Source organism: Mustela putorius, unplaced genomic scaffold (assembly GCF_011764305.1).
Source record: "Mustela putorius furo isolate JIRA1106 unplaced genomic scaffold, ASM1176430v1.1 tig00537338_pilon_pilon_pilon, whole genome shotgun sequence".
NCBI classification, from domain to species: domain Eukaryota; kingdom Metazoa; phylum Chordata; class Mammalia; order Carnivora; family Mustelidae; genus Mustela; species Mustela putorius.
The window spans coordinates 2,220,107-2,245,100 of record NW_025422460.1 but is presented as its reverse complement, the minus strand read 5'-3'; the positions used below and the strand labels follow the sequence as shown (position 1 = coordinate 2,245,100).

General features: G+C 42.8%; 1 protein-coding gene across 2 annotated transcripts; it reads right to left on the bottom strand.

The window, feature by feature from the left end:
* Positions 1–5,952: 5,952 nt before the first annotated feature.
* Positions 5,953–20,106, bottom strand: POLR2D (RNA polymerase II subunit D). 2 transcript variants are annotated; one of them, XM_004779681.3, is made up of 4 exons: positions 19,952–20,106; positions 16,366–16,546; positions 10,108–10,203; positions 5,953–8,151 (listed from the first exon to the last, which is right to left on the bottom strand). In XM_004779681.3, exons 1-4 carry the CDS (start codon positions 20,022–20,024, stop codon positions 8,073–8,075), a joined length of 429 nt encoding a protein of 142 aa, XP_004779738.1. In that variant the 5' UTR covers positions 20,025–20,106; the 3' UTR covers positions 5,953–8,072. The 2 variants fall into 2 exon arrangements, with proteins under 2 accessions (XP_004779738.1, XP_004779739.1); XM_004779682.3 differs by lacking the exon at positions 19,952–20,106 and adding an exon at positions 19,592–19,944.
* Between the last annotated feature and the right edge of the window lie 4,888 nt (positions 20,107–24,994).

Below are 24,994 nucleotides of genomic sequence, written 5' to 3'. Positions count from 1 at the left end.
CAAGTTGTAAAAACTGTACCCAGTAGTACATCCACTTTGGAAAACTGTTGAACAGTGTCTGTCAGAGCTAAGTCTTACTCACCCTGCGACCTAGCAATTCCCTCCAAATGGAATGAGTGCATACATCTACGCACGGCTTGTACAAGAGTGTTCATGGGGTGCCTGGGTAGCTCAGTGGGTTAAAGCCTCTGCCTTTGGCTCAGGTCATGATCTCAGGGCCCTGGAATCAAGCCCCTCATTGGGCTCTCCACTTGGCAGGGAGCCTGCTTCCCTTCCTCTCTCTACTTGCCTCTCTGCCTACATGTGATCTCTGTCAAATAAATTAATAAAATCTTTTTTTTTTTTAAGGAGTGTTCATAGCAGTTTTGGTTTTTTAATTAAAGATTCTATTTGTTTATTTGACAGAGAAAGAGAGATCACAAGTAGGCAGAGAGGCAGGCAGAGAGAGGAGGATGCAGGCTCCCTGCTGAGCAGAGAGCCCGATGCAGGACTCTATCCCAGGTCCCTGAGATCATGACCTGAGCCAAAGACAGAGGCTTTAACCCACTGAGCCATCCAGGCACCCCCATAGCAGCTTTGATTTGAGTAATCAATCACTGGTAACCCAAATCAGTAGTTGTGCCAGTAAATGAATTATATTGTGGCTCTACTGGGTGTGAACTACTACCCACCCTTGTGAAATAATTACTGAAAAACAACAATTTGGATGCATATCACAAACACTGTTGAGTTGGCTCAAAAGAGAACACTAAATGATCCCATTTATATGAAGTTTAGAAGACAACTTACAAGCAAGTGGTTTTCTAACCTCTGGGAAATAATTCGGCATCCCAGGGACGCCTGGGTGGCTCAGTTGGTTAAGCGGCTGCCTTCGGCTCAGGTCATGATCCCAGCGTCCTGGGATCGAGTCCCACATCGGGCTCCTTGCTTGGCAGGGAACCTGCTTCTCTCTCTGCCTCTGTCTGCCTGTGCTTGCTCTCGCTTCTCTCTCTATGACAAATAGATAAATAAAATCTTTAAAAAAAAAAAAAACTTCATCCCATTTTGTGTCCTCAATACTTTTCTATCACTAGGAATCCTATTACCACAGAAATCTGTGTTCACATTTTTTCTGGAGTTTACATTTTTTTTTTAAAGATTTTATTTATTTTATTTGACAGACAGAGATTACAAGTTGGCAGAGAGGCAGGCAGAGAGAGGAGGAAGCAGGCTCCCTGCTGAGCAGAGAGCCCGATGCAGGGCTCGATCCCAGGACCCTGGGATCATGACCTGAGCCGAAGGCAGAGGCTTTAACCCACTGAGCCACCCAGGTGCCCCTGGAGTTTACATTTTATCTCTTCTTATTTACTGACTGCGTAATACTGATTTTTCTGAGTTTCACGTTCTTCCTTGGTAAATGGAATAACATGGCTTAGTCTTCAAAATAAATTACAAATCTAACCACATATCTCCAGTGCTCTGAAAAGGTTCAGAATAAGCTTCTCCAAAAAGTGCCACTTAAGCATGCAGATTACTTTTGAACTGAAGTCAATCAAGGTCCAAAAGACTCAAGAAGATTTTTTTACCTCCCCCATAACTGTCTGAAATAATGAGATAGAGGGCATGATTCAAGGAAGAGGACTATCACCAGGGATAACTGCAAACAATATAGGGATAACTGCAAACGGTGGGGGAAGCTGGCAGGGCCTGGAGATTGAATTCCTCTGCATCCCACTGTCTCTGCAAAGAGATCTTCCCATAAATTGTCTTCCTCCCCTTATAAGTCCCAAACCCCTACGCTCTTCTTACTTCAGCACAGCATATAAGCCTCAATTGCCTGATGGTGGGCTTAATTTTTTTTAATTGGTTCTATGCCCAGTGTGGGGGTTTGAGCTCATGACCCTGAGATCAAGAGTGCGTGTTCTACATGGCAGCACCCTGCCCCATGTGTATCTCATATTCTTATGGAGCTTCTGTACATGTGTAATTAAATTTATTTTTCTCATTAATCTGTTTTATGTTAATTTAATTAATAGGTAAAGGGTTAAAAAAAGACTAAAAATATCACAGAAGACATACACATAACCCACAAAGCCTGAAATATTCTCTCTCTACAGGAAGTTTGTTGGCCCTGGCTCTAGTTCAAACCATGTTTGTGTGAACTTTTGAATCACCTAATTGTTCTCCCCACTTCCCTTTTTCATCGCAGTTTCCCCTCCCACCTAGCTCCAGTTTTCTACACTGCAGCCAGAATGACCCGTTTGTTTGTTTATTTATTTATTTTTAAGATTTTATTTATTTATTTGACAGACAGCACAGGTATGCAGAGAGGCAGGCAGAGAGAGAGGAGGAAGCAGGCTCCCTGCTGAGCAGAGAGCCTGACGTGGAGCTCAATCCCAGGACCCCAGGATCATGCCCTGAGCCAAAGGCAGAGGCTCCAACCCACCGAGCCACCCAGGCGCCCCCAAGAATGACCTGTTTATTTTATTTTTTAAAAGATTTTATTTATTTATTTGACAGAGATCACAAGTAAGCAGAGAGGCAGGCAGAAAGAGAGGAGGGGAAGCAGCTTCCCTGCTGAGCAGAGAGCCCCATGCAAGGCTCCATCCCAGGACCCCAGGATCATGACCTGAGCCGAAGGCAGAGGCTTTAACCCACTGAGCCATCCAGGTGCCCCAGAATGACCTGTTTAAAACAAAAATCGGGGCGCCTGGGTGGCTCAGTGGGTTAAAGCCTCTGCCTTTGGCTCAGGTCATAATCTCAGGGTCCTGGGATCAAGCCCCACATCGGGCTCTCTGCTCAGCAGGGAGCCTGCTTCCTCTCTCTCTTGCCTGCCTCTCTGCCTACTTGTGATCTGTCAAATAAATAAATAAAATCTTAAAAATAAAATCAGATCTTCTTTCTTTCTTAAAATCTCCAAATAGCTTCCCAACGTGCAGAGTATAAAATCCAAAACCCGGTTTCCATAATCCAAGGTCTGCTTACATCTGCAATCTCAGCTCCTAATAGTTTTTCCCCGATTTACAAAGCTCCAGCCATTTTGGCTTGTTATCTCTGCACCCATTCCCCTACCCCATTCATGCTTTTGTGCTTAGCATTCTCTCCTGATCTGGAACTCTCATCCCCACCCTCCCATATTTTCCTATCCTTGACAGTTCAAATAGCATCTTCTCAAAAATGCCATCCCCAAGCACTGTATCTAATATCATACTCATTCCCAGGCTAATCTACTTAGCTGTTTTTTTCTTGTCTGTCTCTCCCCAGCGAGAATGTAGGCAGCAGGAGACCTGGAACCTTCAGATAAGAAGGTTGCTCTCCTTTAACCCCAACCTAATATGGTGGGCACTCGGTAAAACGTGTTGAATAAATGGCCTGATGTTGAGAATGTTGTAAGAGTATTAGAGTGTTTTAAAAATTCTCTTAAGTGTGTGAAGTTTCAATAAGATATATAAAACACTTAACAGTGCCTAGCCACAAACAACTGAGCTCAAAGGCAGCCTCTCCTGACTCCTCTATCTTGAATGCAAATAAACCTGGAGTTAAAAGACCTTTGTGTGTACATGTGTGAGAAAGATTCAAAGAAAAGAGGAGATTCAGCTGGTTAGTACCCCAGGGTCATCCTAGTTACAAAAATATTGAAATACTTTTCTAAATAAACTCTAACCACTCCCACCTCCCCAGGACCTTACCCCGATCTGGCAATTAGAGACTTACTGTCTAACTGCACATAAGTCAATGGCCCCCAAGTTGTTAAATATTTTGAAAACTAACTCTGCTCATGGAGGAGTGCCTGGGTGGCTCAGTCAGTTAAGCATCAGACCCTTGATTTCAGCTCAGGTCCTGATCTCAGGTTGGTGAGATCGAGCCCCACATCCTGCTCAGGGTGGAGTCTCTAGGGATTCTCTCGGCTCCTTCTCTCTGACCTTCCTCCCTCAAATAAGTAAATAAAATCTTAAAACAAAACACCCTTGCATATTGAAAATTAGAAACTGGCAGAAGCAAGTTTCTGAGGAGGTCTGATTAGAGCCTAGTCAGAATTCCAGTTTTGCTAAGCTCTACCTCTGTGCAATCTTTTTAAAACAACAAAAAAATTATTTATTTTTGAGAGAGAGAAAGACAGACAGAAGGAGTGCGCACAAGTTGGGGGGAGGATTGGGACAAGGGAGAAGCAGGCTCTGAGCCTGATGCAGGACTAGATGCTACATCATGACCTGAGCTGAAAATCATGACCTGAACTGAAAGCAGACTATTAACCCACTGAGCCACTCAGAAGCCCAGCCTCTGTGCAATCTTACATAATGAAACAAGGTATGATTATAATTATTTTTATTTTTTTAAAAAAAGATTTAATTTATTTACTTGAAAGAGAGAGGAAACACAAGCAGGGGGAGTGGGAGAGGGAGAAGCAGGCTTCCCGATGAGCAGGAAATTGGGGCTGGATCCCTTGGCCCTGGGATCATGACCTGAGAGGAAGGCAGATGCTTATCGCCTGAGCCACCCAGGCACCCCTGATTATGATTATTTAAACCAGCCCATTTTATCCACCAAGAACAGGACATAGGGCTAACAGTTTTGTTTCTCCACTTTACAAAGGCATATAGAGCTGCCATCATCTTCATCAGATCCTGAAATGCAAATAAAGAAAATTCATGATACCAGATGCAGAGCTGAGGTTCCCCCAGCTGCGAGTTCGGGGTACAGGGGATGTGGGGGACTAAGAGGGACAACAGCACGTTGGCACCAGAAGAGGAGGCCCTGAAACTGCCGACGCCTTCTCAGGGGCCTTGTGAGACAGGGCATTGGACTCACTTCCCTTCACCCCTAACCACAAAATCCAGCTTTCTTCAGCTGGGTCTGTAGGAGAAGCTGAGCTGCCCCGAGTAAAAGAGCTCACAGGGAAAAGTAGGGAAAAAGTAGGAAAAAAAGACCACTGGGAGGGCTGGACCAAACCGATCAGCGCTAAGATGGATGCCAATCCCCACCTTTCACAGACTTTGTCTCTCATTGTAATACTAAAACTCGCGCCCAAGGGGCGGAAACGTAATATGCTAATTAACGTGGGCAGCACGTATAGCATGAACTTTATTTAAATATGCAAGTGTGGGGCAGGGGAATAATTCCTGCTCCTACTGCCATTCATTTGCTGCCTGGAGTCTCTCTAAAGCTCTCTGGATAACCTTTTCTCTGGGAGCCAGCCTGAGGACTCATTCCTTGTGTTGCCTCCTTTGTGCAGGAGCATAAGCGCCAATAAAGCCTTGCCTGGAAGGCTTTATTGGGGCTTATTCTCTCTCCTTTGGCCTCTGGCCAATTTGTACTGTTCAGAGAGCCCAAAGGCAGACTGGGTATGAGTGGAGGTAGCTGAAGTCTTTTGCCCCCGCCTATCCAGGGGAGTGCAGGCCTAGCAAGAGGCCAGCAGGCCTGAGATCCATAGCTCCCAAGTCCCTAAGGGGAAGGGGGGTTGAGCCCTTAGCACCCTCCTGTCTAAGCTGAGGTAAACTGACCTGGGTGAGAAGGCAAGTTCAGTTATCGGAGGTCCCTTTTATTTTATTTTAAAAAGATTTTATTTATTTGTCAGAGAGAGAGAGAGAGCACAGGCAGAGTGGCTGGCAGAGTCAGAGGGAGAGGCAGGCCCCCTGCAGGGCAAGGAGCCCCATGTGGGACTCGATCCCAGGACGCTGGGATCATGACCTGAGCCGAAGGCAGCTGCTTAACCAACTGACCCACCCAGGCGTCCCTCAGAGGTCCCTTTTAGAAGCACAGATTTTGGGGCACCTGGGTGGTTCAGTGGGTTAAAGCCTCTGCCTGTGGCTTGGGTCGTGATCCCAGGACCCTGGGATCGAACCCCAAATCGGGCTCTCTGCTCAACGGGGAGCCCATTTGCCTACTTGTGATCTCCATCTGTCAAATAAATACATAAATAAATAAATCTCAAAACAAAACAAAAAACTGCTTTTAAAAAAAAAGGCACAAATGTTTACCTCTTTTGTATGTTTATTCAAGTGTCTCATTTTTACTTTAAGTCAAATTTTTTAAAAATTTATTTTAAGTAGTCTTCCCACCCAACATGGAGGGAGCTCCAACTCACAACCCAAGATCAGGAGTCGCATGCTCTTCTGCCTGAAACTACTAGGTGCCCCCAAATCAAAAATTTTTTTTAAGTTTTATATATTTTCCCAGCCTTATTGAAGTAACTGACATAGAACATTGTATTGATTATATATTACAGTGAAAAGTTATATATATGTACATATATATGTACTTTCAAATATATGATACAGTACTTTTTTAATTATTTATTTTAGAGAGAAGAGAGAGGGCACGTGAAGGTGGGGTGTAGAGGCAGGGAATCTTCAAGCAGACTCCCTGCTGAGTGTAGAGTCCAACAAGGGCCTGGTCCCATGACCAAGGAGATGACCTGAGTTGAAACCAAGAACCAGATACTTAATCAACTGAGTCACCAGGCATCCCTACAATACAGTATTATTAACTATGGTCACCATGCTGTGTATTATGTCCCCATGCCTTATTAATCTTATAACTAGGAGTCTGTACCTTTTGACCACCTTTACCCATTTCACACCCCTCCCTTCATCCTTTGACAACCACCAATCGGTTCTATTTCTTCTGAGTTTGGGTTTTTTAGATTCCACATATAAGTGAGATTATATGGTATTTGTCTCACATTTCATGTAGCAGAATGTCCTCAATGTCCATCTGAATCCAAGTATTTTGGCTGTAAGCCATTTAGCTTCTGAAAAAGTTCACCTGTTAAATAGGTGAGAAATAGTCCATGGACAAGTAACCATAACATACCATACTATTTCTCTATTGGAAAAAGAATAATATCCTGACATATAGAGCTTCCTCTGTGTTCTGATATTTGGTATACATTTTCCAGAAATACAATCACTAGGTCAGAGTATGGACATTTTTATGGTACCGGATCCATTTGGTGGGGTGTTTTTGCTTCTACTACCTGCCATGACCCTCTTCCCTCATCTGGGAACATCACCCCCACTTCTCTCCCTGCTCCAACCATGTGGTTCCTGGGGAGTATCTGTAGTTTAGTGAACTTAGTGATACTTGTCTTCACATGACCAAATCTACTAGCTTACATGCATGCTTTCTTTGTGCACACTCTCTGCTTTCCTTCCTATGAAAATAGACAATCACCCCCCCATCAGATATCACCTGCCACTAAGTAGCAAGAAAAAGGTTTGGACTGGATGCCCCATCCAAGGAGTCTGTCTTCAAAGTGTTCAGACCCTCAAGTCTGGCCACTAAAGGAAAAAAAAATCTTAATTTAGGAGTGAGAAATAGTACTTTAGGACCACTGCCTCCGAATCTACATTCTTCAACAGTCTAAGAAAAAAGGTCAAGTACTGATCAAGGTTATGTTAGGGCCCTCCATGCTTGGCCGTTATCCTGGGTGTAACTGCTTCCCATGGTGAGCTTCTTTGACTTCTGGGTTAAGCACTATGATGCCAATGCTGTCTCAGTCATTAGTGTATCATCTTTTCTGTAAGGATTTCAGATGATGGTACAGGGCTGGTTTAATTCTTCCTTTTGCATTTAGGTAAGACTATCGTTTCCTGTAGTTTCAAAAACTACAAACAAATTGAAATTGAAACATGAAATCTTAGGAATCAAAAATAACATGTGGGCTAAAAAAATAAAATCTTTAAAAAGGGGTGCTTAGCTGGCTCAATCAGTGGAGCACACCACTCTAGATCTTGGGGTAGTTTAAATTCAAGCCCCACACTGGGGGGGGGGGTGGAGATTACTTAAAAAAATAAAATCTTAAAACATATTTTAAAACACAGGGGCCAAAACCATGGCATGAGGTAGTCAGTAGTGTAGCTTATATGCGCATCACCCCACCTCACCCTTCCCAGAGGCAAGGTCAGGTTACCATGGTTCAATAGTCAAGTCTGAAATAGCAACCTAAACCAAGACTAAGCTGGGTTGTTCTATCCAAAGGCAGCCCAAGTGTCTTCGGCAATGGAATTTCTATGTAAGTTAGCTCCAAACACCAGGACACTGGTGCTGGGCTTGAGATGTAGTTCCTTCAGCAGCAGAGTGGTATTTGGAGATTAATATTGAAAGCTGCGCTTGGTCTGGATGTCATCAAGAATCTGCTGTAACTCTTCATCTTCAAACCGACCCTCCAGGCTATAAGAAGGAAATCAAAACAAATGAGTGTCTCAGCGAGGGACAACATATTATTTTTTAGCACACTAATCTTTTTTTTTTTTTAAAGATTTTATTTATTTATTTAAGAGAGAGACAGTGAGCGAGAACATGAGCGAGGAGAAAGTCAGAGGGAGAAGCAGACTCCCCATGGAGCTGGGAGCCTGATATGGGACTCGATCCTGGGACTCCAGGATCATGACCTGAGCCGAAGGCAGTCGTCCAAACAACTGAGCCACCCAGGCACCCCTTTTTTTTTTTTTTTTAAAGATTTTATTTATTTGACAGAGATCACAAGTAGGCAGAGAGGCAGAGAGAGAGGAAGGGAAGCAGGCTCCCCGCTGAGGGGAAAGCCCGATGCAGGGCTCAATCCCAGGACGCTGAGATCATGTCCTAAGCCGAAGACAGAGGCTTTAACCCACTGAGCCACCCAGGCCCCCCTAGCACACTAATCTTTGAGCACCACTTGTCCACTTCTCCTATAAACATACACCTTTACCTTTCAGCTGTATTTCTGCCGTTCTTTTAAAAACATATGAAGTGTTTCAGAGATTTAAGAAAGTGTAGACAGTAAGTTAACATTACCTCTGCCTGATTTAAATTTCTTTTTTTTTTTTTTAAGGTTTTATTTATTTATTTGACAGACAGAGATCACAAGCAGGCAGAGAAAGAGGGAAGCTGGCTCCCTGCCAAGCAGAGAGCCCGATGCAGGGCTCAATCTCAGGACCCTGGGATCATGACCCGAGCTAAAGGCAGAGGCTTTAACCCACCCAGCTACCCAGGTGCCCCTGATCTAAATTTCTTTAACAAACACAACAGGAACAAGTTAATGGCTCTGTGTATGCTCCCCTAGAGCAATACCTTCCCCAGAATTAACCATTTTCCTAAATTTGTACTTACCATTCCTAATCATATTTTTTTTTCCAAAAGATTTTATTTATTTATTTGACAGAGAGAGATCACAAGTAGGCAGAGAGGCAGGCAGAGAGAGAGAGGAGGAAGCATGTTCCCTGCTGAGCAGAGAGCCTGATGCGGGACTTGATCCCAGCACCCTGAGATCATGACCTGAGCCAAAGGCAGCAGCTTAACCCACTGAGCCACCCAGGCGCCCCCCTAATCATATTTTTATACTTACTATATACATACATAAATGTATCTATAAGCCATACACAGCACTGTTTTTAAACCTTATAGGAAATGGCATCATACTACATATATCCTTCTGAAATTTTTTTCACTTCAAATTGATTTTGGTATTTGTTTTTGTTTTTAAGATTTTATTTATTTGTCAGAGAGAGAGCACAAGCAGGGGAGCAGAAGGCAGAGGGAGAAGCAGGCTCCCCACTGAGCAAGGAGCCCAATATGGGACTTGATCCCAGGACTCTGGGATCATGACCTGCGCTAAAGGCAAACGCTTATTAACAGACTGAGCCATCCAAGTGTCCCTTGGTATCTGTTATTATTCCATGTTGCTCCAGTTCATTAATTTCTTCATTGCTACATAAATGATTTATTTATCCATCCTCTTGTTTACTGACGGACTGTCAAGTTTCTGTTATCACTAGCACTGCAGTAATAAACATTAGGATACATGTCTTCTTATGGAACTGCATGAGCTGCTTTTAGGCAAGTACCCAAGAATGGATTTTCGGGTTTTAGGGTATAATTATCTTTAACTCTAGATGTAGCTCAATTGCTCTTCAAAGTGACTATACTAATTTGCACTCTTACCACCAGTGTGAGAAATCCAGCTGTTCCACATTTTTGCTAACAGTTGGTTTGCAATAAAACCATCATGTTCATACCCTGTTAAAGAAGGCACTCCATTCAATGTTGGCACTATATGCCCCAATTTTAAATGCACACACCTTTTAGAAACAGTAATTCTACTTGTAGGAGAAAGTAATATAAAGAACTTAGCACAGTGATAGTACTAACCTTGGGATCAGCGCCTTTGATTCCTCAGCAGTCTCTGGGCAAAGGTTGGCCAAACAGGCCAACTCAAACTTATGAAGCTTCTTCTGGAGCAACAAGCTGACCATGTGGAAGAAAATCAAAACAAAACAAAACAAACAAACAAAAATAATCAAAGATTGGTGAGTAGGAAAAAGAGAATCAAAGGTACTTAGCAAGTAAGAAAAAAGTAAAGCACCTGCAATCTTTCTTTTATTTTTATTTTCAGCGTAACAGTATTCATTTTTGCACCACACCCAGTGCTCCATGCAATCCGTGCCCTAATACCCACCACCTGGTTCCCCCAACCTCCCCCCCACCTGCCACTTCAAACACCTCAGATTGTTTTTCAGAGTCCATAGTCTCTCATGGTTCACCTCCCCTTCCAATTTACCCCAACTCCCTTCTCTTCTCTAACTTCCCATGTCCTCCATGCTATTTGTTATGCTCCACAAACAAGTGAAACCATATAATTGACTCTGCTTGACTTATTTCACTCAGCATAATCTCTTCCAGTCCCATCCATGTTGCTACAAAAGTTGGGTATTCATCCTTTCTGATGGCGGCATAATACTCCATAGTATATATGGACCACATCTTCCTTAACCATTCGTTCATTGAAGGACATCTTGGTCCTTTCCACAGTTTGGCGACCGCGGCCATTGCTGCTATGAACACTGGGGTACAGATGGCCCTTCTTTTCACTACATCTGGATCTTTGGGGTAAATATCCAGTAGTGCAATGGCAGGGTCATAGGGAAGTTCTATTTTTAATTTCTTGAGGAATCTCCACACTGTTCTCCAAAGAGGCTGCACCAACTTGCATTCACACCAACAGTATAAGAGGGTTCCCCTTTCTCTGCATCCTCTCCAACACATGTTGTTTCCTGTCTTGCTAATTTTGGCCATTCTAACTGGTGTAAGGTGCTATCTCAATGTGGTTTTCATTTGAATCTCCCTGGCTAGTGATGATGAACCTTTTTTCATGTGTCTGATAACCTGCAATCTTTCTATATGGTTAGCTTGGCTGCAAAATCCCACTTTCGAATCACATCCTGTTCCTATGCCTGGAGAACAGGAAGTTAAAATAAAATCAGGCAGACAACAAAAGTGAGCAGAGCACATCAGGCCTGAGAACCCCTTGCTAGTATAACTTTGAAAAGTCATTATATAGGGGCGCCTGAATGGCTTAGTGGGTTAAGCCTCTGCCTTCCGCTCAGGTCATGATCCCAGGGTCCTGGGATTGAGCCCCACGTGGGGCTCTTTGCTCAGCAGGGAGCCTGCTTCCCTGTCTCTCTCTGCCTGCCTCTCTGCGTACTTATGATCCCTGTCTGTCAAATAAATAAACTCAAAAAAAAAAAAAAAGTCATTATATACCTTACAGACTATACAACCCTTTCCCCCAAGAATTTATTTTGCTATTCTCTGCTCTTATCACTCTGCCTTGCTTCTTTCGTCATTAATTTTATGTCAAACACATAATGTTTGTGTATTTCTGACTTGGAGGAAATTCTTTCTTAAACTTACCTACAACAGAACAAAACCAACACAAATCTAAAAAAATATATAGGCATATCTTATGTTGTATTAACATGTATAAACTGTCTTATTTTATTTTAAATGCAATTCTAGTTCAAATTATATAAAACATTGTCAAATCCTATCTTGGCTTCTTACACATTTAGCTCTTAAAACAGAGCTCATCCCGGACATCTGGATGGCTGTCCATTAAGCATTTGCCTCTGGCTCAGGTCATAATTTCAAAAGTCCTTGGGATCAAGTCCCACATCAGGCTCTCTGCTCAGTGGGGAGTCTGCTTCTCTCTCTCTCAAATAAATAAAATCTTTAAAAAAAAGTAGAGGTCATCCATGATAAATTTGGTTTCAGAGACCTTAATTATCTGTTCAGAAACAAAATTTTACTGTGTTTATTATTCTATTACAAGCATATTAGGTATATAAAATTTCAAAGATAAAGGACAAAAAAATAAGCTATCCATATCACTACCTACACAAAATCAAGTAATTATCTTAGTGTACTGTTCCAAACACTTATCTGTTTTAGAATAAAAATTCACACATTCAGTTTCATAACTTTCTGCCACTTAGTGAAGCTATATTCATTTACTAAGGAAAATATTATAAACTTAGTTACATGGGAAAAGATTTACAAAGTACTATATGTATCTGTGTGGAGGATTTTGTTGTAAAATGAAAAATTCTCATTTATAAACAATACAAAGAAATCGCCAAAAGGTGAAAATAATCTGAAACCCTACCCAGAAAAAACTAGCGTTAACACTATCATGGAGATCCACTACCACTCCTCTTTATATTATAAAAGAAAGAAAAAAAAAATTTTTTTTGAGAAAGAATGTAATTAAAAAAACAAAAACAAAAGGAATTGTAACAAATGTTATTCTGTGATTTTTTTTCACTCAATAACACCAGCTGTTTTCCACATTAGTACTACATGTAACTCCACCTTGAACACAGCATTCCGCTGAATGACTGTGCTATAGTTTATATGTCAAATTTCCAGCTGTTGAACATTTCAATTGTTTCCCATTATTCACCCTTTTATTTTTTATTTATTTATTTATTTAATCAAGTCTTTTCCCTCTTTTAAAAATTTATTTCAGAGACAATGAGCAAGTGGGGAGAGACAGAGGGAGAGGCAGAGAATTTCAAGCCAACTCCCTGCTGAGCACAGAGGCCAACATGGGGTGCATTCTCATGACCTTGAGAACATGATCTGAATCTAAAGCAAGAGTCCGATGCTCAACTGACAGAGCCACCCAGGTGTCCCTTCAATTCACCATTTTAAATAACGCTTTTCAAACACCATGTATACTTCTTTATGTACTAGACTGGTCACTATATGTTTTATTTTTTTTTTTTTTTTTTTAAAGATTTTATTTATTTATTTGACAGAGAGAAATCACAAGTAGATGGAGAGGCAGGCAGAGAGAGAGAAAGGGAAGCAGGCTCTCCGCTGAGCAGAGAGCCCGATGCGGGACTCGATCCCAGGACTCTGAGATCATGACCTGAGCCGAAGGCAGCGGCTTAACCCACTGAGCCACCCAGGCACCCCTCACTATGCGTTTTAAAGATAAATTCCTGGAAGTTAATTATCCAGTCAAAGCACAGGAGTCCCGAGAGATAGTGCCCTAAAAGTGCTTCATCAGTACACACTTACATTAGCAATAAATCCTGTTTCCCCATTTCCCCTACTTATTACATGTAGGTGTCCCATTCTGTTTAATCTTTTCAAATATACTTGGCTCTTTTACCATTTCAATTTCCTTGAGCATTTTTTTTTTGAAGATGAGCATTATTTCAAGAGAATTTGCTAGCCATCTGAAGTTCTCATTCAAATTGAGCCTCTAACTGCAGACTGTGTCCATTTTTAAAAACTAGTGTTATCTCTTTATTAATTCTTTGCTGGAGCTTTTAATATTAAGGACATTAAAACTTAAGGATTTCAGTCTTTTCCCCAATTATTTATACTTGCATTTTATATATGGCATTTAATTTATGTAACAAAGTTTAAAGATAATTATGCAAATTCATTTATTCACTATTTTGTGCCTATGAGATTAACACAGTGATGAATACAACCAAGTTCCTGCCCTCACAAAGCTTACATTTAACTAGTCAACCAAGTTTCCCCATATTTAAAGTCTTACTAACCATAGCCAAAATAATACATTCATTTACTCATATTATCACACAGCACTTTTATTCACCATGGTTTATATTCAAATCCTTAGAAATCAAGTTTGGTATAAGATATAGTGCTTAAACTTTTTTTTTTTAATTTTTATTTATTTATTTATTTGACAGAGAGAGAGAGAGAGATCACAAGTAAGCAGAGAGGCAGGCAGAGAGGAGAAGCAGGCTCCCCACTGAGCAGAGACCCCGATGCGGGGCTTGATCCTAAGACCCTGAGACCATGACCTGAGCTGAAGGCAGAGGCTTAACCCTCTGAGCCACCCAGGTGCCCCTATTTAAATTTATTATTAACATGAAGTATTATCTGCCCCAGGGGTACAGGTCTATGACTCATCGGGCTTACACATTTCACAGCACTCACTGTAGCACATACCCTTCCCAATGTCCATAACCCAGCCACCCTATCCCTAACCCCCGAACTTTGTTTTTTTGTTTTTTTTTTTTTATTTATTTGAGAAAGAGAGAGAAATCACAAGTAGGCAGAGAAGCAGACAGAAAGAGGGGGAAGCAGGCTCTCTGCTGAGCAGAGAGCCTGACTGTGGGGCTTAATCCCAGGACCCTGGGATCATGACCTGAGCCGAAGGCAGAGGCTTTAACCCACTGAGCCACCCAGGCATCCCGAACTTTGTTCTAAAATATTTCTCCTTCTGTCCCCTCCTCCTCGGTCCTGGGATTGAGCTCCGAATCGGGCTCTCTGCTCAGCAGGAAGGCTGCTTCCTCCTCCCTCTCTCTGCCTGCCTCTCTGCCTACTTGTGATCTCTGTCAAATAAATAAATAAAATCTTAAAAAAAATTTTTTTTTTAATTTAAGATCATTATATTAGTCACCTTTTCCATTCCCCTGAGGTTGCAGAATGGCACTAAATGTATACATTAATTTGGGGAGAACCAACATGTTTACAATACTGAAACCTTTTATTCATAAATGTGTCCAGGTCATCTCCTAGACCCAACAGCTTGTAGTTTTGCTTGGAAACTCTGCACATTTCCCTCTAATCTTTTCTCCATGTATACACCTAAACTTTTTAGAACATACACACACTTGCTTTTTTTAAAGATTATATACATACTTCATATACAATCTCACACCTTCATTTTCTGCACACTTAACATGTGAACACTTCCATTTTCTACAATTTGAATGACAATAGATTAGCCCAACAAATTAGTTCCCACGATTTATTTAGTTACTACTGAATGTTTTGGGTTCCCCCCAACCTTGGCTATGATAAACAGCTCTCTAAAAAGTATCTGTGTATATACATTTTTTTTTTTTGGTATACCTGCTATTCCTAAGGACAGTAATTCTCAAGCATTTTCACTGGAGCAGAGCAAACAAGTATCCCTAGGCAACCTGCAGTCACAGGCTAAAGCGACTTTCTGCATCTGCAAGGATTTAAGCTTTGTAATTTAATTCAAGAATTCACATATAGGGGCGCCTGGGTGGCTCAGTGGTTGGGCGGCTGCCTTCGGCTCAGGCCATGATCTCAGGGTCCTGGGATCGAGCCCCACATCAGGCTCTCTGCTCAGCAGGGAGCCTGCTTCCTCCTCTCTCTCTGCCTGCCTCTCTGCCTACTTGTGATCTCTGTCTGTCAAATAAATAAATAAAATAAAATCTTTAAAAAAAAAAAATAAAATAAAAAAAAAAATAAATAAAGTGAGGTAATTTATTACTCACCTGGAATGTCTTCAAGACCTCTATATGTTAATAAATATAAATCAGGAGAATTCTTTCTGAATCTTTGCCCTGTCTACCAGACAGCGGCTTTTAGCATTTTTTCCTAAGGCATTGCTTCTCAAATTGGGTGAGATGTAACTTGGAAAACTGATGTGCTAAGGCATATAGGAGACCATGGGAGAAACATATCTTCAGATACCAGTTTTATTTGATGGTAGGTGATTTAAAACATTTCTACATTAAAATAGATACCAGCATATTGTGGAATAAAACAAAAACATATATGTGAATTATTTTTTTTTTAAGATTTTATTTATTTATTTGACAGAGAGAGATCACAAGCAGGCAGAGAGGCAGGCAGAGAGAGAGGAGGAAGCAGGCTCCCTGCTGAGCAGAGAGCCTGATGTGGGGCTCGATCCCAGAACCCTGAGATCATGACCTGAGCTAAAGGCAGCAGCTTAACCCACTGAGCCACCCAGGCGCCCATTACCTCACTTTATTAAAAACAACAACAATAACCCACAAACACTGCTGTGTTTTTTATAGGTTTAATGTATGTATGTGAATGCATGGAAAAGATCTGAAAGACTAAGAGTAAACTAACAGTGGTTATGGTGCAGAATGATCACTGGGATTTCAGGTTTAAGGAAAAGTGGCCAAAGAGAATTTTGGTCTTACAAGCAATTTAAAAAAAAATTTCTGACAAAGACATTATTTTTCTTAAATTAATGGTACAGATGATGTCCATGGGAGGGCAGTGGTGGAGGCAAAAGCATTTTATATGTAGATGTTCAACAGTTTGGATTAACAAAAACTTTCTTTTAGCACTCACCTACGGACACTGGCAATGGTCTCTCTGTTTTTGAAACGACTGAAACGGGCTGTGTAATTTAAGGTTTTCATGAAGACCTCAGAAAGCTCCTGTTCATCCTCTGCACTCTCATTCTGTTGCTTTCGATGCTCCAGAAGCATATGAACCTCTGAATTTAGCAGTGTCTCAGCTGTTTCAAACTCTATTTGTGAGAAGCACAAATGTCAGCTGAAAATACTCCTTCAAAGGACAGCGTCTAAATGTTCATTTTATCTTGAGACTAACAGCAAATTTTTGTCCTTGCATGAATCCAGAGACCTCATATCCCACAGCTTTATCTCTGTCTAGACTGATCTATCAAGGCACAGTAGAGTTCATAAAATACTAAAAACTTAGCTCAGTCTGGCAAGACAGTTTCTAACATCAAAGAACCTGATGCGGATGTGCTATTAACTAATTACACATCATTATCCTAATGAGGCCATTTACTGATTTCAATACAGAGCACAGCCAACAATTACTCCTCTTTAGCTTCCTTGAGGTGGTAACCTAGTTCCATAATACTAGTATTACATTCTCAATTTTAAGAATTATTACATGTTAGGGAGGGCACTTTAGGGTAACTGGAAACACATTAACAATGCGTCCCAAGTTCTACTTTTGTACCCGTACAAATCTGCTATTTACTCATTCACCCAGATTACTGCCTATTACATACTAGGCATTAGACCTGTGGCCAGAACTCCCTCCCCTCTAGATTTCATAATCTTCTAGTTTCCCAACTAAACCTACTTCAAATATTTGCCATCACACAAATATTCATACTCATTTTTTCCTAGCTTCAAATTTTTATTTAAATTCCAGTGAGTTAACATACAGTATATTATTTTCAGGTATAATTAAGTGATTCATCACTTACACACGGCACCCAACAAATATCCTCTACCCATCACCCATTTAATCCACTCCCCCCCACCCCACCTCCTCTCCAGCAATCCTCTTTTTTTCTATAGCTGAAGAGTGTTTTCTGGTTTGCTCCCTCTTCCCTCTATGTTCATCTGTTTTGTTTCTTAAATTCCACATATGAGTAAGATCATACGATTGTCTTTCTCTGACTTATTATGCTTAGCACAATGGTCTCTAGCTCCATCCACGTTATTGCAATTGGCAAGATTCCATTCTTTTTTATGGCTGAACAATATTCCATTCCACATCTTCTTTATCCGCTCATCAGTTGATGGACATTTGGGTTCACCCCTGATACTCATTTAAAATAATTCTTTTTTTTTTTTTTAAGGATTTTATTTATTTGACAGAGAGAGAGATCACAAGCAGGCAGAGAGGCAGGCAGACACACAGAGGGAAGCAGGCTCCCTGCTGAGCAGAGAGCCTGATTTGGACCTCGATCCTAGGACCCTGAGACCATGACCAGCCATAGGCAGAGGCTTAACCCACTGAGCCACCCAGACGCCCCTAAAATAATTCTCTTGACCAGTAAGAATACCAATGAGCAAACTTAGGTTTAAAGAGGAAAACCCTCAGTTGGTTAAGCATCTGCCTTCAGCTCAGGTCATGGTCCCAGGGGCCTGGGATCATTTGGAGCCCCACATCTGGCTCCTTGCTCATCGGGGAGCCTGATTCTCCCACCACCTGCCCTGCCTCCTCTGCCCGCTGGTCCCCCTGCTTGTGTGTGCATGCTCTCTCTGACAAATAAATAAATCTTAAAAATTAAAAAATAAATAAAAGAATAGGACAAGGTGCCTGGCTGGCTTAGTCAGTAGAACATGTGACACTTGATCTCAGGTCATGAGAGTCAAGGAGTGCAAGCCCCACATTGGGCCTAGAGTTTTAAAAAAGAAAGAAAAAGGACTACACAACAGATCGTCAAATTTTTGAAAGGCTATAGCATTCATTTGCATAATCTCATCTTACAAATAAAAGGGTGTGTATATATTTATTTATTTATAAATAAACAAAACTAGTTTGGAAGAATAAACACTAAATTGTTTACAGTGTTGCCTCTGGATAAAGGGTGTGGAGTTTCACTTTTATTACTAGGTACAAAATAATTTAAAAACAGGTAGGTACTGGGGCACCTGGCTTGCTCAGATATTAAGCGTCTGTCTGCTTTCAGCTGAAGTCATGACTTCAGGGTCCCTGGGATCCAGCCCTGCATTGGGCTCCCTCGTTGGTGGGAAGCCTGCTTCTTCCTTTCCCACTCCCCCTGCTTGTGTTCCCCTCTCTCGCTATGCCTCTTTCAAATAAATAAATAAATAAATAAAATCTTAAAAAAAAAAAAAAAACCATAAGCACCAGTTAAAAAACCCAAATGGGTTCAAACGAACCAATCACTTCCCCTTCACGCATTTAGTAATTTTTCACGTCCTTGATCCTAGAGACCCGGCTAGCCCCTCCACTTCCCCTTTAAAACGCCCAGTCACCTCTCTACAAATAGAAATTGAGTTCAGGAGCTCCCAGGTGGCTGGGTTGGTTAAGTGACTGCTTTCCGCTCAGGTCGTGTTCCCAGGGTCCTGGGACAGAGTCCCTGCTCAGCGGCAAGCCTGCTTCTCCCTCTCCCATTGCCCTGTGTTCCCTTGCTCGTGATGTCTCTGTCAAATACATAAAATTTAATTTAATTAAAAAAAAAAAAAGAAAATTTAGTTCGGTACACGCTGGCCTCTTTCCCTCCTGCTATCGTGTAGTAACTTTTTTTTTTTTTTAAAGCAGGCTCGGTGCCCAGGCTCATGATCCTGAGATCAAGACTAGAAGGCTAACGGGGCGCCTGGGTGGCTCAGTGGGTTAAGCCGCTGCCTTCGGCTCAGGTCATGATCTCAGAGTCCTGGGATCGAGTCCCGCATCGCGCTCTCCGCTTAGCGGAGAGCCTGCTTCCCTCTCTCTCTGCCTGCCTCTCCATCTACTTGTGATTTCTCTCTGTCAAATAAATAAATAAAATCTTAAAAAAAAAAAAAAAAGACTAGAAGGCTAGGGTTGCCTCGCTGGCTCCGGCGTTAAGCGCCGGTTTTCGGCGCAAGTCACATCAGCGTCCTGCGTCCCCGGGTCCTCTCCCTCTGCCTCACGCCTCTCCGCGCCCCCCGCCCCCCGTCCCCAATCCCATGCTCGCTCGCTCTCAAAATAAGTAAGTAAAATGTTGAAGAAGAAGAAGAAAGAAAAAGACTAGCATGCTCTACGGACTGAGCCAGCCAGTGGCCCCTACAATCGTGTATTACTTATTAAAATCTGTCCTTACCACTGTAACTACTGTCGGCTTTGTTCATCCTTTCCACATCCCTGCAGCTCTTCGCGGTTTATCAGATAAAATAAATTACTTAAACAAGTAGGAAGAGGCTGCTCAAGGGCAGAGTGGAGCTGGGCGCCGAAGTTTCCAGGGTAGCAGGCGTGGAATCCAACAGGCCCCTCTCGAAGCAGCCCGGCGGTGCCCGCCCGCGGCCCCACCCGGGGCCCCTCTCACCGCCGCATCCCCCATCCTCCCTGCCCCTCTCCGCGCAGGCGACCCGCCCTGCTGCCCGCCTAGGACGATACATGGGCAACGCCAGGCCTGCGGCGATCACGCAGGACAGCAGGGGCAGTCCTGCAGTCCCAGCCCCACCTTTGGGGAAGATAAGCTGTGAGGCATCCTCCTCTACGTCGCCGGCCCGCGGGTCGCTCCCACCGGCCGCCATCTCAACACCACGCCAGACCTTACCGCGCCCGGAACCACCCGCACAAGCCGGAAGTACCCTCGCGCCGGAAGCGCAGAAGCGCAGAAGCGCGGGTCTCGGCCACGGAAGGGGCGTGGCCGAAGAGGACTCTGTGGGCGGGCCCGGAATGGAGGCTGGTGGGAGTGGCGTCGCCCTCTGGAAAGCCCAACACAAGTTGGGGGGATGGCGTTGTGGAGCTTTCTGAGGGCAACGAGGATCTCTTTGTGGCGCGTGGTGGGTCTGGTCATTGGCCTTTCTGAGCCTCGGCTTCCTCACCTCTGAAGTGTCGTGAGGCCGGGGAAGGTTTAGATGAAATGCGGAAACGCGCAGAGTGACTGACTGATCCTGGGAACTCCCGTGGATGGAAAGCTGGGTTAGTGACTCCAAAATCACATGGTGGAATTTCTTTCAACGCTTAAATATTTTAAAAATTTGATTGGGGTGGCTGTCTAGTTTAGTCGGTTGAGTCCCACATTGAGTGTGGAGGTTAAAAATAAAATCTTTTTAAAAAATTGATTGGTGGTGGATTATTCTGATACTTCTGAACGCGTGGAAAGTGACGCTGAGAGGCCTTTGTTGGAACATTTGGATGATACATAGAAAAGTAGGCAGATGAAAAACGATGCTGTTTTCAACTTCAGAGAATATAGAAGATTGCAACAAAGAAGTAATCAGTGCGTTGTCTCTGTGGTGAACGATATTTAGGTATCATTTTTTTAAAATATTTTATTTATTTATTTATTTGACACACAGAGAGAGAACAGAAGTAGGCAGAGAGGCAGGCAGGGAGAGAGAGGTGGAAGCAGGCTCCCTGCTGAGCAGAGAGCCTGATGCGGGGCTCCATCCATAGAAGGACCCTGGGATCATGACCTGAGCCGAAAGCAGGGGTTTTTACCCACTGAGCCACCTAGGCGACCCCACCTAGGTATGATTTAAACTATGTTTACAAAAAAAAAAAAAAAATTACCAGACAAGAATATGTATGTACCTATACTCTTTTGATTTATAAATACAATAATTCTTAACAAAATTAATTTGCTGTTTCTGTATTACCAGAAGAAAGGTATTGGGTAAAATAATAGGTTATATAGCATAGGCAGAACTTAATAACTGTTCCAAAGCGGTTTCCTACATAGTTCATTAGGGGCATAGGATGGAAGTCCTAATGAGTCTGGGGACATGCAGCAGCTGGGTGTGAGAAATAGGCCTGGAACACAGTGTAGACCTCCTTCTCCCATCTATCCATCCAACAGGCCCTTAAAGAGCACCTGATACCTACTGGAACTTACCATGTGCTGCCTCAAGAACTAGCTGGATACCCAACACTTGGTATCTTCTACACACACACAGTAGGGAAGAAATCAACAGATGAAGAAGAAAGAAAAATGATTCAAAGAGTGATGTTTCACAAGGTGGTTTGTCCATAACATTTTCATTCAGGAAACCATTATAAACACTTATGTGGAAAGCCCTGGGGTTAAAAAGATGACTCAGACTAAATCTTTCCCTACAAAGAGATCATCAAAAGTAGTGGATTCAAGATCTGGACTTATTTTCCATAATAAAAGAAAGAGCCAAGTGGTTAACCTGGTTAACCGAGAAAATAGAAAGTCGAAGAAAATACTACGGAAGGATCCATGGAGAAAAAGTCACTTCTGGTTAGGTGTAGGTGTCATAGGAGATCTGAGGAGCGGGGGCTGGCTTAGAACTGCTCTTTCATTTATTCAAACGGACATGGAAGAGGCATAACATGAATGAAATTACCAGGTACATACGAGGAATATTTACTCTTTAAGGTAACTTCATATTTCAGTTTCCTTAAATGTCATTTTCATTATATCATCCTCAGGAAATGAAGAGAACCAGTAATTATACAGAACTTACACAAACAAATGTTTGCTGTAATAAATATTTTATTGTTACTACATCGTTTTTTCTTTAAAAAACTTTTTTTAGGGACACCTGGGTGGCTCAGTTGGTTGAGCGACTGCCTTCGGCTCAGGTCCTGATTCCGGGGTCCTGGGATAGAGTCCCACATCGGGTTCCTTGCTCGGCGGGGAGCCTGCTTCTCCCTCTGTCTCTGCCTGCCATTCTGTCTGCCTGTGCTTGCTCTCTCTCCCTCTCTCTCTCTCTGACAAATGAATAAAATCTTAAAAAAAAATTTTTTTAAAGATTTTACTTATTTATTAGAGAGAGAGAGAGACAGAGTAAGAGAGCATGAGAGGGGAGGTCAGAGGGAGAAACAGACTCCCCATGGAGCTGGGAGCCTGACGTGGGACTGGATCCCAGGACTCCGGGATCATGACCTGAGCCGAAGGCAGTCGCCCAACCAACTGAGCCACCCAGGTGCCCCTAAAAAAAATTTTTTTTACAAGATTTTAATTATTTGTCAGAGAGAGAGACAGAGAGAAAGTTCAAGCATGGGGGGGACCTGATGCAGAATTTGCTCCCAGGACCCTGGGATCATGACCTGAGCCGAAGGCAGAGGCTTTAACCCACTGAGCCACCCAAACACCCCTTAAAATTTTTTTTTTTTAAAGATTTTATTTATTTATTTGACAGAGAGAAATCACAAGTAGGCAGAGAGAGAGAGAGGAGGAAGCAGGCTCCCTGCTGAGCAGAGAGCCCGATGCGGGACTCGATCCCAGAACCCTGAGATCATGACCCGAGCCGAAGGCAGCGGCTTAACCCACTGAGCCACCCAGGCGCCCAATTTTAAAACGATTTTTATACAGGGACGCTGGGTGGCCCAGTACATTTCTCCCTCTCCCTCTGCTCCTCCCCTCGATTGTGCTCTCGCTCATTCGCTCTCTCAGATAAATAAATAAAATCTTAAAAAAAATTTTTTTGTATTTCTTTGAGAGAGAAAGAGCAGAGCTAGAGAGAGAGCATGAGGGGGGAGGACAGAAGGAGAGGAAGATAGAGACTCTCTCCCTCCCTGCCACTGAGCAGGGAGCCTAATGTGGGGCTTGATCTCAGGACCCCAGGATCATTTTCCTAGCTGAAGGCAGATAACCGATTGAGAAATCCAGGTGCCGCTTTATCATTTTTTCAACCCAAGTAATAATTTACACCTTTTGTTACTTTTTGGTGTACTTCTCAAAGAATCTCTTATGGACTGAATCACTAATGTCTTTCCTGGACCCAGGTTTCTGCCCCTAATATAGTATGATGTTTCCCAGTTCTATGTACACTGAAAGTTAATATACAGGGGTGCCTGAGTGGCTCCGGCATTGGGCATCTGCCTTTAGCTCAGGTCGTGATCCCAGAGTCCTGGGATGGAACCCTGCATGGGGCTCCCTGCTCAGTGGGAAGCCTGCTTCTCCCTCTCCCACTCCCTCTGCTTGTGTTCCCTCTCTCACTGTCTCTCTCTGTCAAATAAATAAATATCTTTAAAAAAGAGTTAATGTACAGAATCTCCCAATTTATGCTATTCTCTCATAAATTTAAAAAAAAAAAATTCTTGGCACCTGCTGCTGGAAGGAAGTTCGCTGGTAAGTGCTACTGAGGAAGTCAAAGGAATAAACATGTAACCCTCTCCCTTTTACTATTAATACAATCTCTAGAGATAGAAAGGAAGGGGATATATGGGGATGGTAGAAGGTTGTGTGATTCTGCCAATAGCCCTTGACTTCCAGGTATGAAAACTTGAAGGGGTTGCCCTGAAGTCCTGCTCTTGGATTCTAAAGCTTGTCTGGCCTGTGGCAATGTGACAGGGCAGTGTGCCCTGTGCTGGCACTGTTAGATTCTACCTGAAAAGCCCTCTCTTCTTGAGGTCAAGCTGGGCTTACTTCAGCAACCACCTCTTTCAGAAAGCCTGTCGTTACTTAAAGAGCTGAGGATAGTTAAACTTCCTCCTTTCACATGTCCAGAGTAGCTTAGGGTTCTGAGAGGGTTTGAATACTTGCCCAGTTGTCCCCACCTACATCTGTCACTGGATAACAGTCCAGAGAGTCAGTCATCCAGTCATTGCAACAGTGTGCTGGAGCCTGGGGGCAAAGCCTTTCCAGTAGGCTACTTTGGAGTTTCAGTCCTGTCATAAAGTAGAACATTTGGCTCAGAGTATTAACTAGTTGTCTGGCTCATAAACAGCAGGACCGAGATTGGAGGTCAGGCCTATCAGACCACCAGCCTAAAGATTCCAGGATCAGCATTCTGAGTTTCTTTCATCAGGAACTAGGGTGGGATCAAAGAAAGAATGGCCATACTGGTGTAGTAGGTGGGAAGTCAGTTTGGCAGCAAAAACTTGAATGGCTCATGGTAAATTTGGGACCTCTTTCCTGTTTAGCTCACCCACCAATAGGTATAGTCTTGAAGCTGGAAGAGTCACTTGTTTTCCCATTTGCTCTAGCATACAGAACCTCGAGGAATCAGAGAGCAAGAAGCCAGAAGAGATCCCAGAATCCTGGTTAGAGCTTCATTTTAGAATAAGGAAAACAGACTCAGAAGGAACAGCACTTGCAGTGCATTCCTTAGGACACTACTATGGTTCTTTGTACAGTATTGGTTCAGAGTCAAGTCCTTCAAGGAGCTCACTGAATAGTATCTCAAAGCCAGGTATTCAAGCCAAGGTCAGCCCCTAGATTGATCTGGAAGCAGCTTTAGAGCATCTCCCTTACCCCCAGAATTAACTCCACTGATCTCTGACCTGCTGGCTTAGTTCATATGGTTAAAATGGCACATTTTAGGGGCATGTTGGTGGCTCAGTCAGTTAAGTGTCTGCCTTCTGCTCAGGTCATGATCCTGGGGTCCTGGGATGTGGATTGGGCTTCCTGCTCAGTGGGGAGTCTGCTTCTCCCTCTCCCTCTGTATGTGCTCTCTTTCAAATAAATACAATCTTAAAAAAATGTAAAAAATGGCAAATTTTTGGTTATAGACATCTTACCACCACCAGCATGTGTGCACACATACACACACACAAAATCAACAAAAAAACCCCACAAAAAAACCAA

What these genes read in the sequence shown, in the direction of transcription:
- POLR2D (XM_004779681.3), bottom strand. Translation starts at nt 20,024, where the DNA reads ATGGCGGCCGGTGGGAGCGACCCGCGGGCCGGCGACGTAGAGGAGGAT. An exon ending in ACAGCTTATCTTCCCCAAAG is followed by an intron (nt 16,547 to 19,951) that starts GTGGGGCTGGGA and finishes TCTCACAAATAG; the next exon opens with AGTTTGAAACAGCTGAGACA. An exon ending in ACCATTGCCAGTGTCCGTAG is followed by an intron (nt 10,204 to 16,365) that starts GTGAGTGCTAAA and finishes CCACATGGTCAG; the next exon opens with CTTGTTGCTCCAGAAGAAGC.